Source organism: Carcharhinus amblyrhynchos, chromosome 19, assembly GCF_965287045.1.
Source record: "Carcharhinus amblyrhynchos chromosome 19, sCarAmb.v2.hapA, whole genome shotgun sequence".
NCBI lineage: Eukaryota > Metazoa > Chordata > Chondrichthyes > Carcharhiniformes > Carcharhinidae > Carcharhinus > Carcharhinus amblyrhynchos.
Window position 1 is genome coordinate 7,924,115 of NC_137342.1, and position 18,426 is coordinate 7,942,540.

An 18,426-nucleotide genomic window follows, 5' to 3' on the forward strand; every position below is an offset into this window, starting at 1 on the left:
GGGCCGAATGGGCTCCTTCTACGCTGTAGAAGCTTTAAAAAAAGCTTTAATCTTAAGCTAACCTTGATTCATTCATTCATGCACGTCAGGTAGATTGGCCATGGTTTAATGTTAACTTTAATTCAAATCCGAATGCAAAATGACCTTGCTTCCGCGCTGGTACAAGTTAACAAGTAAGGTCCAGAATAAGATCAAATAAGATTTCGCAATTGAGTTTATTGAAAACGAGCGGCTATTAGAAGGACAAATTGGTCTAAATCTGCTACCTTTATATAGTGTAGAGAGAGAGAGACAGGGCGTTACATGATATTATACATGTCATACAAAAAAAATGCAATTGTGCTGAATTTAACACGGAACAGGTAACAACGCAATACTGCTGGTTTCCAAACGCGCTGCACTTTCACACCGCATTAGATCAAACCGAAAAGTACACCGAAAGCCGCTTACATACAAAAAAAAATCTAGCCCGCCACCACGCACTCAGCCAGGTCGTTTTGGGACTCATGTTGGGACCTTGTGTTTCCAAAGGTAAGGCAGCTTGTTGCCGTTTACAATCAGGGTCTTCCAGTTCACCGAGCCGGCGTCGTCTCTTCTGCCAAAGCGGAGTCCGAAGGGGTTGAAGTTAAACTTGCTCCGGGTGAAGCGGAGCTTGCAGGATATCTGGCTCTCCAGGTCGCTCTCCTGCATGAAATAGCACATGCTGGACTGTTCCGACGAGTTCTGGGTGTCTACATTCCGAGCCAACGCATGGGAATTCCTGGGAAATTGAACCTCACGGGCCGGGAACATTGAATCTGCAGCCAGGAGTCAAAATGTATCAGTACATGGGGGAGAAAATTGGAAGAGATTACATGGGCTGTCATGGAGAAGATGGGCCCAATGCCCCCCACCCCTTCTATGCTGTATCATTTATATAAAAGCTCCTGCGGAGGCTGGAGATCTGAAATATAAACAGAAAATGCTGGGGGAAAAAACTCAGCAGGTCTGGCAGCGATTGTAGAGAGAGAAATAGAGTTCATTTTTCCAATCTAAATGATCCTTGGACAGTTTCTCTCTCCACAGATGCTGCCAGACCTGCTGAGTTTTTCCAGCATTTTGTTTCTTTTTATTGGGTGGAAATGGATCTCAGACCAGAATATGTAAAACAAAATATTAAAGTTACAATGCTAATGTACAGAGTGGAGAGCTTGCCTGATATTGTGGCGCCATAGCTTAGTTGGTTAAAGCTCCTGCCTAGTAAACAGGAGATTTTGAGTTTGAATCTCAGCAGTGCCTTTCTCTACGTCGTACTTGATCACTTTGCAGCAGCAGGGAGGCACAGTGGTTAGCACTACTGCCTCACAGCGCCAGGGACCGGGGTTCTATTCCCAGCTCGGGTCTCTCTGTGTGCAGTTTGCACGTTCTCTACATGGGTTTCCTCCGGGTGCTCCAATTTCCTCCCACAGTCTGAAAGTTGTGCTGGTTGGGCGCATGGACCTGAACAGGTGCCAGAATGTGGCGACTAGGGGAATTTCACAGTAACTTCATTTCAGTGTTAGTGTAAGCCTTACTTGCGACTTATAGATAATAAAGAAAAACCAATTCAAATTGAATCATAGAAACCCTACAGTGCAGAAAGAGGCCCTTCGGCCCATCAAGTCTGCACCGACCACAGTCCCACCCAGGCCCTACATATTATACTCACTAATCCCTCTAATTTATGCATCCCTGGACACTAAGGGACAATTTTTTTTAGCATGGCCAATCAACCTAACCCGCACATCTTTGGACTGTGGGAGGAAACCAGAGTACCCGGAGGAAACCCACGCAGACACGAGGAGAATGTGCAAACTCCACACAGACAGTGACCCAAGCTGGGAATCGAACCCAGGACCCTGGAGTTGTGAAGCAGCAGTGCTAACCCACTGTGCTACCGTGCCGCCCCCAACTCCAAACCATGTTCTCCACCAGAGAGAGACATAAAAAATCCAAGCTGCCAAGGTAAGGATTGATCTCAGCACAACACTGAGACTCTCAGACCAGAACACAGAATGAGTCTGGGGTGTAAAGAAGCAATGTAATCCCCAACAAAGATCATCTTGACTCCAAACGTTGGCTCTATTCTCTCTCCATCTGTCAGGCCTGCTGAGATTTTCCAGCATTTTCTGTTGTGTTTCAGATTCCAGCATCCGCAGTCATTTGTCATGATATTAATATAATCCCCAATGTAATTGTTAGGTGACAGATAAATAATAAACAACATCCCTTCACATTAGTATTTAGATAGCTGTGTAATTAAAAAAAAGTAATATGTCAAAAACAGGATTAAAATTAAGCTGTAAGAAACAAAGTTAATTAGATTATGATTCTCTTTGAATCGGTTTTTCTTTCGCCCAGTAAACTATTTTAAAGTTCGAAATCTAAGTAGATTTGACAAATACAAATACATGTCTATAAACTCCCAGGGATGATCTAGCTCCATGTATTCTGCCCCTGCTCTAGTCAACTTCTATTCCACATCTTTATAAACAGCAGTGTAAACACGGGAACATTGAGAGGCCATTCAGCCCATTGGGCCATTGAATGGGAACAGGGCTCTTCTATATCTGAACTCCATTTATCCCCCTTTGCTGGACATCTCACTGTAACTTTACTCAACAAAAATCTACAGAATGAAGGTTTCAGCCGGCCCAATATTAGCCGACTTTTGAGGAGCGGAGGATTTTTAAATCCAGACTCAAAACGTTGTCTCTACTCTCTCCCCACAGATGCTGTCAGACCTGCTGAGGTTTACCAGCATTTTCTGTTTTTGTTTCAGATTCCAGCACCTGCAATAATTTGCCTTTTTTTTAAGATATATTTTTTACTCCATCCTTGAAGTTACAAAGCCAGGGCTCTGTACGGATCAGGGAAACCCAAATCCACTCCTCGCTTGCTCCAAATTCAAATTTCAATTGAATCCAATTCATGGTGCCCACAAGAGAGACAGACAGGACCCAAGCTGACAAGTTGAGGCGTTGCACCCCATCTTGGGCTCGATCTGACGCTTGGTCTTAGCCAAAAGGCCAAAGAGCGATTATCTTATATGATTAAAGGAGAGATCTGATGGATAACCTGTTGATACTGGAGGTAGGTGACACAGTAATCGTTAGGTATTACTCCAATGCCAATATTACTGTTAGGGTTTGCGAATAAAGCAGGCACACGGTGCTTAATGAAGCAATAATCCCGTCTGTATTCGTCTTATTGAAAGATCTTAGCTGTTGCGAAGTTGGGTAGGGTATTTATAGATTGTGGGGGGAATCTACTTCGCTTAGCCTGGACATTTATTTTACAACGTAACCATAATTTCACATAGACATTGCAGATTGAATATTGCACTATCCAGCTGCATTCTAGATTTTAGCAATTATCTCTGCGGCTTTGCAAACCCCGCTGTGAATATTGCAGATTGCACTGCTCCATTCTTCCCTGGATCATCTGCCAACCTTTGATGTGTAAACGGGTCGCAATACTCACCCACAGAGAGGAATTTCTGACCCGAGAGCGGCTTCCCCAGGTATACATTCTGGCAACTTGCGAGGACGGCCAGGAAAAGCAGCAGCCTGCTCATGTCACGTATCTGCAGGGAGAAGGCACAAAGCTCACTCAGATAGCTCGCTGCAAGTTCTCCACTCCGGCGTGAGGGGATGGGCTCACCCAAACAGCAAAGTGGGACTCTCTCCCCTCTAATATTCCACTGCCCACTGAGTTCATGCCGCTCTGGGTAATGGTGATCCACAAACCCGTTAACATTCTCCTTCCAGATGAAGATTGTTGATGCTTGGGAATGATTAGCAGTCTGTCCACGTGAATCAAATGCGAAAAAAAAAACACCGAATGTATGATTCAGGTGACCCACATTTCAACATTGCTGAGAAAGAATCTGGGCTCCCTGGGGATGGAGATCCGCCAGCTGTGGCGAGCGCTGTCCCTGCTTGGGGAGCTGAACGCAATCTTCCTGCACTCAGTTCTGAGTACTCCCAAGATAGCCCTAGCCCAGTGACCCACTGAAGTCCTAGCCAAAGACAGGACTGCAGTTTCCTTCTCGCTGTCCTCCATCTATCTGCTTCCCCGTCTGCTGATACTAATATGTTGGGAGTTTAGAAATTGCATGCAGTATGGACTGGAGTTTATAACTTCGGAATTTCCTTCAGAACATTTGGAAGTTACTTCCATGTTGGAGGCATGAGTTTGGGGACTGTATTATTGAATGGCACAATGGCAGATAAACCAGCCAACAGGGACTAGGCTCTATACTGTCCCGGCTGCGTTTACATTACAAATCGGATGGGGTCTTACTCAGTAATTTTAAATACTGTGAAACCCAAGGCATTACAAAGCAGCTTACCAATGCAGCCGTTTGCTCACTCTCAACACCACCTCCCCCCCCACTCCCCCGACACGGATCACACCCCAAAGATCTATTTGCAACAGGGCTAATTCATCATCACGGCAGGAGGCCATTCAGCCCATCGCACCTCTTTGAAAGAGCTTCCCCCAATCCTGCTGTGTCCATGTAACCCCGTAAATATTCCCTTGTCAACTTTCTATCCGGTCCCCTTCCTATCCAATCTGCTTTTTACACATGTCCCAAGAATGCACATGAACAATCGCATTTTTAAACAAGCTAGGACAACAAAAAAAGAAAGTCGATGGAGGTAATACCATGCCAGTTAGTTGACCCGTTCAGAAATGGCTAACCAAGATTCTGGTCGCTACATTTTGGTCGGTTATAGCTGAGGTTCCTGAGAATTGAACGGCTCACCCTGTTGTGATGTCCTGCTGGCCGCCTCTCTGCTCTGTGGCTTAAGAATTGTCGATCGTTGTTTTTAACTCTGCCCTGAGATTCGTTATCGTGGAGTTCACAAAAATCACCCTCTGTATGACTCATCTATGGGGGGAGAGAGAAAAACACTGATGGGTAACAAGCCAGAAATGCAGGCTCTCTCTCATCTATTATATAATAATAGACGCTACCTCCCACAGAACCTTTGTTACGGCGCTGCACAATCAGGTTTTGAGCATCCTCCGTCTATAAGACGGTGCTTAAAGTGCATCTTCAAACGTTGTCCATTCTTCGCCCTCCGCAACCTGAAAGAGAAAGGAACTGAGTCCTGATTATAGCAAACAGCAGACTCCACAGTACATTCCACTCATTACAAAAAAAAGTTTACAAACAAACATTTGAAAAAAGGTTTTGGTCACATTTCAAGATGGTTTTCATTTGATATTGCATATAAGTGTATATCAGAGCTGTCAGAGAGCACAGAACTCATCTCCAAACTCCGTGGCCTGGATCTCCCTCTGCCACTGGATCCTGAACTTCCGAACTCACAGACCACAATCTGTAGGGATAGGAAACAACACCTCTTTCACCATTATCCTCAACACAGATGCCCCACAAGGCTGTGTTTTCAGCCCCCTACTATACTCCTTATACACCAAATTCCCCTCCAACTCGGTTTTCAAGTTTGCTGATGACACCACCGTAGTGGGTCGATCTCAAACAATGATGAGACAGAGTACAGGAATGAGATGGAGAATCTGGTGAACTGGGACGGCGACAATAATCTCTTCCTCAATGTCAACAAGTGCCAACAATGTCATCGACTTCAGGAAGAATAAAGGAGAACACGTCCCTACATCAGTGGGGATGAAGTAGAAAGACCTGAGAGCTTCAAGTTTTTAGGTGTCCAGGTCACCAACATGATCCTGTCCTGGTCCCCATGCAGACACTATAAATAACAAAGCCCATCAACACTTTTACTTTCTCAGAAGACTAAGGAAATTTAGCATGTCAGCTATGACTCTCACCAACTTTTACAGATGCATCATAGAAAATATCCTTTCTAGTTGTATCACAGCTTGGTATGGCATCTGTTCTGCCCAAGACCATAAGGAACTATAAAAGGTCATGAATATAACCCAATCTATCACTCAAACCAGCCTCCCATCCATTGACTCTGTCTACACTTCTCACTGCCTAGGCAAAGCAGCCAGCATAATTAAGGACCCCATGCACCCCAAACATTCTCTCTTCCACCTTCTTCCGTGGGGAAAAATATACAGAAGTCTGACGTCACGTACCAACCAACTCAAAAACAACTTCTTCCCTGCTGCCATCAGAGTTTTGAATGGACCCACCCAGCATTAAGTTGATCTTTGTCTGCACCTTAGCTATGACTGTAATCTACATTCTGCACTCTCTCCTTTCCTTCTCTATGAATGGTATGCTTTGTCTGTATAGCACGCAAGAAACAATACTTTACACTGTATGTTAATACGTGACAATAGTAAATCCAATCAAATCAAGTCTGTATGTTGTATACTTTTAATAGGTGCTCACAGGTTAAAAACGCATTCTCACCTGAGCAGTGATAGCATTGTTTGGGAATGAGATTTTCAAGACCTGTTCATTTGAAAGCAGTGTTAAATTGAACTGTTGCTAATAACAATATCCTTGTTTTGAGATGTTGTGCTGCATTGTAGTTTGCAAACACTTGGATACTTGTTGCTGTTAGGAAGTCAACACAGAGATATTTGTCAAAATAAATAAAAGGATAGTATCACGGATCTGCCCCGGCATACACAGTTACCATGCCTTATCAAATAGCAACTATTCCGAAGCCCTGATGTTCAAACTCTAGACACAAAGGGTTATTCTGTTGCTAATCTGTTGTAGCTGATAACTACAATAAAACAACAATAAAAGCAAAATACTGCGGATGCTGGAATTCTGAAATAAAAATAAACAGAAAATGCTGGATAAACTCAGCAAGTCTGGTAGCATCCGCCCAGACAGAGATGTTTCGAGTACTTATGACCCTTCCATAGAATCCGTTAACGCTGTTTCTCTCTCCGCAGCTGCTGCCGGACCTGCTGAGTTCATCCTGCACTGTCTGCTTTGTATTACCTTAAAACAATAATCTTTCCATAGACTGCAACCCCCAACTCGATTTAATTCTTGCCGAATGACTCGGTTCTGCAAGTTCTCGAGTCAGCAAGTCCTTCTTTCAAACATGTATAATTTTATCCCTGGCGATCCCCGTTGTAGTAGGCAAAATGTACCAGGAGAGTGTTGCTGATGGTTTAAGTTCTGTTCAGCAAGTCTCACTGAAATGACGAGTAAAGCCATTGCAAGTTCTCGTACACTGTTTTAAAATAAAAAAGATTAACAATTAATGCACTGGATGTACGCAGAAAACAATTCGAAATATTTAATGTTCACTTCAAAACTTCGAAAATTGTGCAGATGCTAATCCGGTGACTGCACCTGAGATTTACTTGTCTAAAGTTGCAGCTTGGTTGCATTTTAGACACACGTACAACTTTAAAAATAGCAGGTCAATTGCTGTTTAGAATAATGATTACAAATAACCCTCTGGAGTTTTTTTTAATACAGCGCAATGTTTATCAATTAAAAGGTTAACTTGAAATGAAAATGCAGTTGACCACATAGAATCCTATAGTACATGACAGGAAAATTTACCATAGAGTTAATAGGGAACTCAAACACGTTACTCGACCAGATGTGGTTATTGTTAAGCGATTAGGAATGAAAATACCTGTCTAGGAATTGACCTTTTTTACTGAAGTCGCGCAGGTATAAAATGCTAAATTGTACTCACTTTAGCTTTGTCGGTTGATTTCGTGGGGTAATTTTAGGGAGTGGTACATACTGCCCTGATGTTTAAAGTCAAAGTTTTAATGTTTATTTATTAGTGTCACAAGTAAGCTTACACTAACACTGCAGAGAAGTTACTGTGAAAGTCCCCTAGTCCCCACACTCCAGTGCCTTTTCGGGTACACTGAGGGAGAATTTAGCACGGCCAATGAGCCTCAAGGTTATCTATATAGGGATCCACAAGAGATAGGTGAGATCCTAAATGAATATTTCTCATCAGTATTTACTGTTGAGAAAAGCATGGATGTTAGGGAACTTGGGGGATTAAATATTGATGTCTTGAGGATTGTACATATTACAGAGGAGATGCTGGAAATCTTAAAGCGCATCAAGGTAGACAAATCTGCAGGACATGATGAGGTATATCCCAGGACATTGTGGGAGGCTAGAGAGGAAATTGCAGGTCCCCTAGCCAAGATATTTGAATCATTGAAAGTCATGGGTGAGATGCCTGAAGGTTAGAGAGTGGCAAACGTTGTGCCTTTGTTTAAAAAGGGCTGCAGGGAACAGTTTGGAATCTACAGACCAGTTAGCCTCATATCTGTGGTGGGTAAATTGTTGGAAGGTATTTTGAGAGACGGGATCTACAGGCATTTTGAGATGCAAGTACTGATTAGGGATAGTCAGCTTTGTGAGTGGATAGTCAAGTCTCACATTTTTATTGAGTTTTTTGAAGGGGTAACCAAGAAGGTAGATGAGGGCAGTACAGTTGATGTTGCCTACATGGACTTTAGCAAGGCCTTTGACAAGTTACCGCATGGTAGATTGTGGCATAAGGTAAAACCTCATGGGGTCCAGGGTGAGGTAGCAATTGGATACAAAATTGGCTTCTTGACAAAAACTAGAGGGTGGTTGTAGAGAATTGTTTTTCAAACTGAAGGCCTGTGCCCAACAGTGTGTCTGGATCAGTGCTGGACCCACTGTTACTTGTCATTTATATTAATGGTTTGGATGAAAATACAGGGGGAATGATTAGTAAGTTTGCAGATGACACCAAGATTGGTGGACTGTGAGGAAGGTTATTTCCAATTGCAGCGGGATCTTGATCAGTTGGGCCAGTGGGCTGACGAATGGCAGATGGAATTTAATTTAGACAAATGCGAGGTGATGCATTTTGGTAGACTGAACTAGGGCAGGACTTACTCAGTTAATGGTAGGGCACTGGGGAGAGTTACAGAACAAAGAGATCTAGTTGTACATGTTCATAGCTCTTTGAAAATGGAGTCACAGGTGGACAGAGTGGTGAAGAAGGCATTCGGCATGCTTGGTTTCATCGGTCAGAACTTTGAATACAGGAGTTGGGACATCTTGTTGAAGTTGTGTGAGACGTTGGTAAGGCCACACTTGGAATACTGTGTACAGTTCTGGTCACCCTATTATAGAAAGGACATTATTAAACTAGAAAGAGCGCAGAACAGATTTACTAGGATGCTACTGGGACTTGATAGATTGAGATATAAGGAGAGGCTGGATAGACTGGGACTTTTTTCTCTGGAGCATTGGAGGCTGAGGGCTAATCTTATAGAGGTGTATAAAATAATGAAGGGCATAGACAAGATAGATAGTTAATATCTTTTCCCAAAAGTAGGAGAGTCTAAAACTAGAGGACATAGGTTTAAGGTGAGAGGGGAGAGACACAAAAGTGTCCAGATGGGCAATTTTTTCACACAGACGGTGTTGAGTGTCTGGAACAAGCTGTCAGAGGTAGTAGTAGAGAAGGATACAATTTTTTCTTTCAAAAAGCATTTAGATAGTTACATGGGTATGATGGGTGTAGAGGGATATGGGCCAATTGTGGGCAACTGGGATGTCTAGGGGTTTACAAAAAAAAGAAAAAAGGGCGGCATGAACAAGTTGGGCCAAAGGGCCTGTTTCCATGCTTAAACTCTATGACCTAACCAGCACGTCTTTTGGACTGTGGGAAGAAATGGGAGCAAAGCCACACAGACACAGAGAGAGTGTGCAGACTCCACATAGCCAATGACCCGAACCAGGAATAGAACCTGGGTCTCTGGCGCTGTGAGGCAGCAGTGCTACCCACTGTGCCATCGTGATACAACCCCAGCGGTGATGATTGTGGCTGTTAGTAATACTACTATTAAAATAGGTTGTAATATTATCTTGGGTAGATTAGGAATGCTCACAATTGACAGGGTTCATTATCAGGATAACATCCTGATGTGATGAATGAACCACAGAATCATAGAATTACGCTGTGCAGAAGAGGCTCTTCAGCCCATCGATTCTGCATGGACAAATGAGAAACTCCTATCTAATCTCATTTGCCAGCAACTTAGCCCATAGTCTTAAATGTTATGGTATGCTAAGTGTTCACCCAGGTACTTTTTATATGACGTGAGACAACCCGCCTCTAACACTCTCCCAGACAACACATTCTAGACCATTACCACACTCTGGATAAAACAGTTTTTCTTCACATCACCCCTAAACCACCCGCCCCTCACCTTGAACCTATGCGCCCTCATGACTGACCCTTCAACTAAGGGGAAATTGTCCATGCCTCTCATAATCTTGCACAGGTCACCCCTCAGTCTTTTCTGCTCCAACTAATACAACCTAAGCTTATCTAGCCTCACTTCATAACTTAAGTGTTCCAACCCAGGCAGCATCCTGGCGAATCGCCTCTGCGCCCCCTCCACTGCAATCACATCCTTCCTATAATGTAGCAAGCGGAACTATACACAGTGCTCTAGCTGTGGCCTCACCACAGTTTTATACAACTCCAACATGACTTCCCTGCTTTTGTAATCTATGCCTCTGAGATGGACAGAGGCCCTGGCTCTGTGAGCTCCCTTTCCCATTGTAAGGGAATCAGGTAGACATTTCAGAGATAAGTTACTTTACAAGTTGGAATCTTGTGCTATCTTCAGAAACGTTGATTGGGAATTGGTGTTGCAATTAACAGATGTAGTTGAGCTTGATGATAATAATGGCATAGTGGTGATGCAGCGATATCATTGCTGGACTGGTGTTCAAACTGGGTTCAAATCCCACCATGGCAGTTGGTGAAACTTGAATTCAGTTGGAATTAAAAATCTAACGATCATTATGAAATCATTGCCGATTGTCGTAAAAACTCATCTGGTTCACTAACGTCCTGAAGGAAAGCATGGCGGCACTGTGGTTAGCACTGCTGCCTCACTGCACCAGGGACCCAGGTTCAATTCCCGGCTTGGGTCACTGTGTGGAGTCTGCATGTTCTCCTCATGTCTGTCTGGGTATCCTCTGGGTGCTCTGGTTTCTTCCCCCAGTCCAAAGATGTGCAGGTTAGGTGAATTGGCCAGGCTAAATTCTCCCACAGTGTACCTGAGCAGGCACCAGAATGTGGTGACTAAAGGATTTTCATTGTAGTGTTAATGTATGTTTACTTGTGACTAATAAATAAACTTTAAGGAAAGGAATTTGTCATCCTTATTTGATCTGGCCTACATGTGACTCCAAACTCTTAACTGCTGTCTGAGTTCAGTTCAATGGCGATTAGGGATGGGCAGCAAATGCCAGGAATGCCCACATCCCATGAAAGAATAAGAAAAAGTCCCCCAGGTATTGGTGCTAAGCCCACGACCCTTCATAGCAATTATTAATGACCTGGAGGACACTGTTGCAAGTATAGTGAGTAAATTTGCAGATAATCCTAAAATCTGCGCAGAGTTTAAGGTGTAAAAGGGTGCAATGAAATCTAGTAAGTTGCATTAAGGGGTCTTAGATGTGAGGAGTCACTGTATTGACTGCTTCAAAATAGCAGCCAGCTTACAGCATTCCAGTCTAGAAGATTGTGGATCCAAAACTCACTCCAGAGACTTGAGCACATTATTCACACTGGCACTTCTGAAGGAGAGCTGTGTTATCACAAGTGGCATCTTTTGCAAGACATTTTTTTTCAATATTCATGCATGGGATGTGAATGTTGCATCTAGACTAGCAAGTTTATTGTCCCTTCTTACTAGTCCTTGAGAAGGTGGTGGGGTGAGCAGCCTCCTTCAATCAATGTGGTGTAGGTATTCTCGTCATTGCTGGTTCCAGCAGAGAGTTCCAGGTTTTTGACACAGTTACAGAGAAGAAATGATAAAGTTCCAAGTTAGAATGATGTGTAACTTAGAGGGAATTTGCGAGTGGTGTTCCCATGTGTCTGGTGTTCTTCTAGATGGTAGTGGCCCCAGGTTTGGAAGGTACTTTTGTGGAGCATTGCTGTGCATCTTGTAGATTGCAGACACAGCACCAGTGGTGGAGGAAATGTACATTTAATGTAGTGGACGAGGTGCAGATCGAGTGGGTTTCTTTGTCCAGGATGCTACTGACTTTATTAAGTGTTGTTGGAGCTGCACTCATTCAGGCAGGTGGACTCACTCCTGGCTTGTGCTTTGTAGCTGGTGGACAGGCTTTGGGGAGTCAGGAGGTGAGTTACTCACTGCAGTGTTCCTCTGACCTGCTGTTGTAGCCACAATATTTGTATGGATGGTTCAGCAACGCTTCTAGTCAATGATAATCCTGTAGTAATTTGATGGTGGGGGATTCAGCGATGGTAATGTTGTTGACATTGATGAAGATCATTAGGTTCTGCCTGGCATTTGGGAGATATAAGCGTTACAAGCCACTTATCAGTCCAAGTCCAAATGTTATCCAGGTTTTGTTGCATATGGGTACAGACCTCTTCAGCATCTAAGGAGATTCAAATAGTACTGGCCACTCTTCAGTCCTCAAAAACATCATGATTCTGACCTTATGTTGGAGGGAAAGTCATTGGTGATCCAGCAAAGACTGGGTCTAGAACACCTTTAAACCGAGGAAGTCTTTCCTCTGTCAAGTGGACAGAATGATCCAATGGCACTACTTTGAAGGAGAGTGAGAATTTTCTTCCTGCTACCTTGGTCAATATTTATCCCTCGGCTAAACATACTGTTAAAAAAACTGTTTATTTAGTTGTTACTTTGTTACTGCTTGTGGGATCTTACTGTGCACAAATAGACAGCTGCCTTCCCTACACTACAACCGTGACTTTGCTTCAAAAATACTTCATATTCTGAGTTTCTGGAGTTTCCAGATAATCAGCTTCATTGTTTTCCACTTCACCCTTCCTTTCTCCTTCTCCTCCCCATTCCCCCCTCCATTTCTCTCTTTCTCAATCCTTGCTTCCTCACATAGATGCAAACAGCCCATGGTAACTCACAATACGCACACACATTGAGGCAAAGAACATGCCTGAATTTCTTCAACTGGAGTCTATTTGCAGGTTGAAAAGCTGGAAACAAGTGTTCCATGCTTAAACTCTGCTCCTGGGACCTGTCCGGCACTCTCAAAACCCAACATAGAACAAGTACGAGTATTTGGGCATCTCACCAAACAGATCTTTAGGACATCAAATCTCTGAGCATTACTGCATGCTAATGGCCACACAAGATCTCTACTCTACTACAGGTGTAACCTTCAACCTCCATCCAAGTCCCTTATTTATCCACGATCCCTGCATCACCCTGTGACCCTGCTTTGAGTTTTCTCAGCTGTCCGTGGAGTAGGTCCAACTTGGAATTTGTTTGAATTCAGAGTAAATCCCTGATTGATTGATTGGTTATTATTGTCACATGTATTAGTGTACAGTGAAAAGTATTGTTTCTATAGAGCTATACAGGCAAAACATACCGTTCATAGAACCCACAGGAGATAAGGAAAGGAAAGAGTGCGGAATATAATGTTGCAGCTACGGATAAGGTGAAGCAAAAGCTCAACTTAATATGTGATACGACCATTCAAAGTCTGATGGCGACAGGGAAGAAGCTGTTCGTGAGTGGGTTGGTACGTGATCTCAGACTTTTGTATCTTTTACCTAACAGAAGAAGGTGGAAGAGAGAATGTCTGGGGTGTATTGGGTCCTTAATTATGCTGGCTGCTTTGCCAAGGCAGTGGGAAGCGTAGATGGAGATAATGGATGGGAGGCTGGTTTTCGTGATAGACTGGGCTACATTCACAATCCTTTGTAGTTTGTTGCAGTCTTTGTGTGGAGCTTGCAAAGCAGGAGAGTCAGTAATGCACAAAAGATGGATGATCCAGAGATTGGAATGAATATTTGGGCATTAGGAGAATTATTATTGTTTCCTTTTTATGTTACCTTTTTATGGTTATGAGCTATGCTGGAAATTTTCTTTGTTACAAGGGCATTATTTACAGTAGACAAAGGATGAGATCCTGTTCATTAATCATGCTGCAAATTTTGAAATAGGGCTTCATTTTGATAAGTATCCTAAATCTACTTTTGCTTACCTAAAGTTTATTTATTAGTCACAAGTAGGCTTACATTAACAATCTAATGAAGTTACGGTGAAAATCCCTTAGTTGCCACACTTCGGGTGGCCTGTTTGGGTACACTGAGCGAGAATTTAGCATGGCCAATGCACCCTAACCAGCACGTCTTTCAGATTGTGGGAGGAAACCGGAGCACCCTGAGGAAACCCACACAGACACGGGGAGAATGTGCAAGGTCCCCAAGCCGGGAATTGAACCCGGGTCCCTGGCACTGTGAGGCAGCCGTGCTAACCACTGTGCCACCCTGGCATTTGAATTCAACCTCCAATTGAATTCACCATCTCATTCACATTCTGATCTTTTTATCATTCAAAGCAAACTGAGTGTGAACATTAGGGATTGTTTCTTTCCCCCTGGACACTTTCCAGTATTCTGATTCCCTCCATTTTATTAGCAGCTGTTGATTGTTTTTGAGGTCAGGTTTCTCCAGTTTCCCCATCCACCGGCCATGCTGTTCCTCTCCATTTCGCAGGCTGTTTTCATAATATTTCCTCTTTCTCGTGTGGATCATGGTTTTACACCACTGTTTCTAACTGCTCTTCCCCAGTCTGACTGGCATGATCCTTTCATGCAGTCCAATAATTTTCCACCTCCTCATGCTTTTGAAGAAATCCTGCTTTACAGACCATTATACCAATTATCTACCTGCCTTTTGTGGTAGTGGTTTGCAAGCCTGATTCTCGACTCCCCTCAGTTGCTTGTTCAACCTTACTGAAGCAAAGCATTTATCTCCCAGCTCTCCACTTTCAGAATGATGTCTGTTTGGAGTTTCTTTTCTCCCCTCAATAGGGCTAAACGTACGTTGTGTTTTTGCAGGGTAATTAACATAAGGGGCAATTTAAACAAACTCCAAAGCAGGCAATCATGTTACATAACCCTTCCATACATTGACCATAAGATCACCCCTGCAGGCAGACACACATTGGAGAACTCATCAAAAAGAACAGTAAGCACATATTTCTAATCTTCATATTAGGATTCAAGCCAGAATTCAATTTCATTGAGGTTGATGTGTGTCAAATATTTTGCAGTCTCTAATGGCTTGCTATCATGGTAAGATGTCAATTGCTCCCAGTTATTTTTAGTTAATACGTAACATTTACAACAGCAAACAAAGAACAAAGAAAATTACAGCACAGGAACAGGCCCTTCAGCTCTCCAAGCCTGCACCGACTGATCTAAAACCCTCTACCCCTCCAGAGACCATATCCCTCTATTCCAATCCTATTCATGTATTTGTCAGACGCCCCTTAAAAGTGACTATCGTATCCGCTTACAATACATCCCCCCGCAGCAAGTTCCAGGCACCCACCACTCTCTGTGTAAAAAATTTGCCTCGTACATCTCATTTAAACCTACGCTTCCTGGTAATTGACCCTTTCATCCTAGGAAAAAGCTTCTGACTATTCACTCTGTTCATGCCCGTCATAATCTTGTAGACTCCTATCAGGTCGCCTCTTGACCTCTGTTTTTCCAATGAGAACAAACCAAGTTTCTCCAATCTCTCCTCATAGCTAATGCCCTCCATACCAAGCAACATCCTGGTCAATACTTTCTGTACCCTGTCCAAAGCCTCCACATCTTTCTGGTAGTATGGCGACCAGAATTGAACATTATATTTCAAGTGCAGTCTAACTAAGGTTCTATAAAGCTGCAACATAACTTGCCAAATTTTATACTCAATGATGAAGGCAAGCATGCATATACCTTCTTGACTACCTTCTCCACCCGTGCTGCCACTTTCAATGACCTGTGTATCTGTACACCCAGATCCCTCTGTCTAGCAATACTCTTAAGGGTTCTGCCATTTACTGTGTAACTCATTTGAACTCTTTGTTATCTTGTAAACTATGTAACACGATGTAAAGTGACTTTATTATTGTTTTTCTCAGTTTCCATCTCACAATCACATTATTTCTCATACATTTCCTATTAGTTTATTGTATTCAGTTATCTGGTCACGTGGCTGACCCTGTACCTAGAACATACTATGTTTGTCTGATTGTCCAACAATGATCATTCTGCAGAACCTGGGTATATTACAGCTTGTTAGTTTTCATATGTGTGAATACCTTTAATACTGGAAAATATTATTATTATTATTAGGACCTTCCCCACCTAGTCGACCTCTGCCTAAGTTTGATGTCCTTATTGCAAAGGGGTTGGAGTTTAAAAATGGGGAGGTTTTGTTATAATTGTGTAGGTAGTTGGTGAGGCCTTACCTGGAATACTGTGTGCAGTTTTGTTCCCCTTACTTTTAAAAAGATATAGCAACATTGCAGACAGTCCAGTGGAGATTCACCAGGCTAATTCCTGGGGTGAGAGAGTTGTCCTATCAAGAGACACTAAATGGTCTGGGTCTTTTTTTCCTTGGAGTTTAGAAGAGTGAGGGGTGAACTTATTCAAACATACAAGATCCTGACAGAGCTTGACAGGGTAGATGGTGAGATGTTTTCACTAGCAGAAGAGTCTCAAACAAGAGGACATAGCTACAAGATAAAGGATCGGTTATTTAAAACTGAGGTATGGAGAAATTTCTTCTCACGGGGGGTGTTGAATTTTGGGATTCCCTGCTCCAAAGAGCGGTGGAGCCTGGATCATTAGAAGTATTTAAAGTGGAGCTGAATAAATGTTTGATGGAATAGAGGACTGTGGGGAAATGGCGCAGAAAAGAAGGTGGCAAAGATCAGCCATGATTGTATTGAATGGAGGGGCAGGCTCGAAGGGCCTGGTAGTCTAATCCTGCTTCTGTTTCTTGTGTTCTTGTGAGGAGACGAGAGGGCAAGGTGGGAATCTCACATATCCTCCAATAAACAATTTATTTCGAACTTTACCATTGTACCCGGTGCCACCCTAACTAATACAGGAAAAAATAATGAGACAGCATTTAACTGATCACAGATGGTTACAGAGCTAGTCCAGACATGTAGATGAGAATGGTGTTGGGAAAAGGACTGAATATTGCTTGAGGAGTTCACATCTTTCAGGTACTTATGGGCCTGGTGTACACTTCCAGCAATTCTTTCGCTCACCTGTGAGTTATTGCTGTATCTGTAAGACTCATTGCAGGAGCTATCAACTTCTTAAAATGAAATCTGGCAAAACTGAGTTGAGAAAGCTGATTCATATCTTCCTACTTCATAGATCTCTTTTGTATTGACTGTGTGTAGATGATTGAACTTAGAGACATAGAGTCGCAGAGCTTTACAGCATGGAAACAGGTCCTTCGGCCCAACTTGTCCATGCTGCCCCTTTTTTTAATGCTTAAGTTAGTCCCAATTGCCTGAGTTTGGTCGATGTCTCTCTATAGCCATCTTACTCATGTGGCTGACTAAATGCTTTTTAGAAGACAAAATTGTACCCGCCTCTACTACTACCTCTGGCAGCTTGTTCCAGATACTCACCACCCTCTGTGTGAAAAAATTGCCTCTCTGGACCTCTATAAGATCACCCCTCAGCCTCCTACGCTCCAGGGAAAAAAGTCATTGTCTATCCAGCCTCTCCTTGTAACTCAAATCATAAAGTCCCAGTTACATCCTAGTAAATCTTTTCTGCACTCTTTCTAGTTAAATAATATTCTTTCTGTAATCGGGTGAACAGAGCTTACACAGTATTCAAAGTGTGGCTTTACCAATGTCTTACACAACTTATAAGGATAGTGATTGCTGACTGGTTGGTTGACTACTTGAAAATAACCTGAACCTTGATACTGTCTTCCCCATGTTTTGGCAGCACTCCATCCTCTTCAGTTCTCAATCACATAACCATTGTTTGTATCTCTTTTTCTTATTTCTTGAAGAATTTGAGTTACGATCTTGGTCAAAACCAGGATTTTTTAAAATCTAAAATTCCAATTATTTACTGAAAGAATGAAGCTACAATGATCCTTAGTTCTAAACAAAGGAAAGTTTACAATACAAAAGTCAAACAAAGCAAATATTTAGGACGGCATGGTGGCACAGTGGCTACCACTGCTGCCTCACAGTGCCAGGGACCCAGGTTCAATTCCCGACTCGGGTCACTGTCTGTTTGGAGTTTGCACATTCTCCCTGTGTCTGCATGGGTTTCCTCCAGGTGCTCTGGTTTTCTCCCACAATCCTCAGATGTGGGGATTAGATTAATTAGCCATTTTAAATTGATCCAAGTGTCAGGGGGATTAGCAAGGTAAACGTGTGGGGTTACGGGAATAGGGCCTGGGTGGGATTGTGGTTGGTACAGATTCAATGGGTCGAATAGCCTCCTTCTGTGCTGTAGGAATTCTATGATTGAATGCTATCTTCAATAACCACTTTTAATAAAACACAGAATCAACATAAGTTAAACAAGGATTAATAGGAAAATTATAGTTGAGCGTAAACTGTAAGTTACATAGTCAATGGCAGATACAACAAAGACAGATT

At 42.9% G+C, this 18,426-nt stretch overlaps 1 protein-coding gene across 1 annotated transcript; it reads right to left on the minus strand.

Annotated features, from left to right (window-relative positions):
* Positions 1–201: 201 nt before the first annotated feature.
* Positions 202–5,106, minus strand: kiss2 (kisspeptin 2). Its single transcript, XM_080207804.1, has 4 exons — positions 5,002–5,106; positions 4,790–4,915; positions 3,502–3,604; positions 202–797 (listed from the first exon to the last, which is right to left on the minus strand). Exons 2-4 carry the CDS (start codon positions 4,913–4,915, stop codon positions 505–507), a joined length of 522 nt encoding a protein of 173 aa, XP_080063930.1. The 5' UTR covers positions 5,002–5,106; the 3' UTR covers positions 202–504.
* Positions 5,107–18,426: the final 13,320 nt, after the last annotated feature.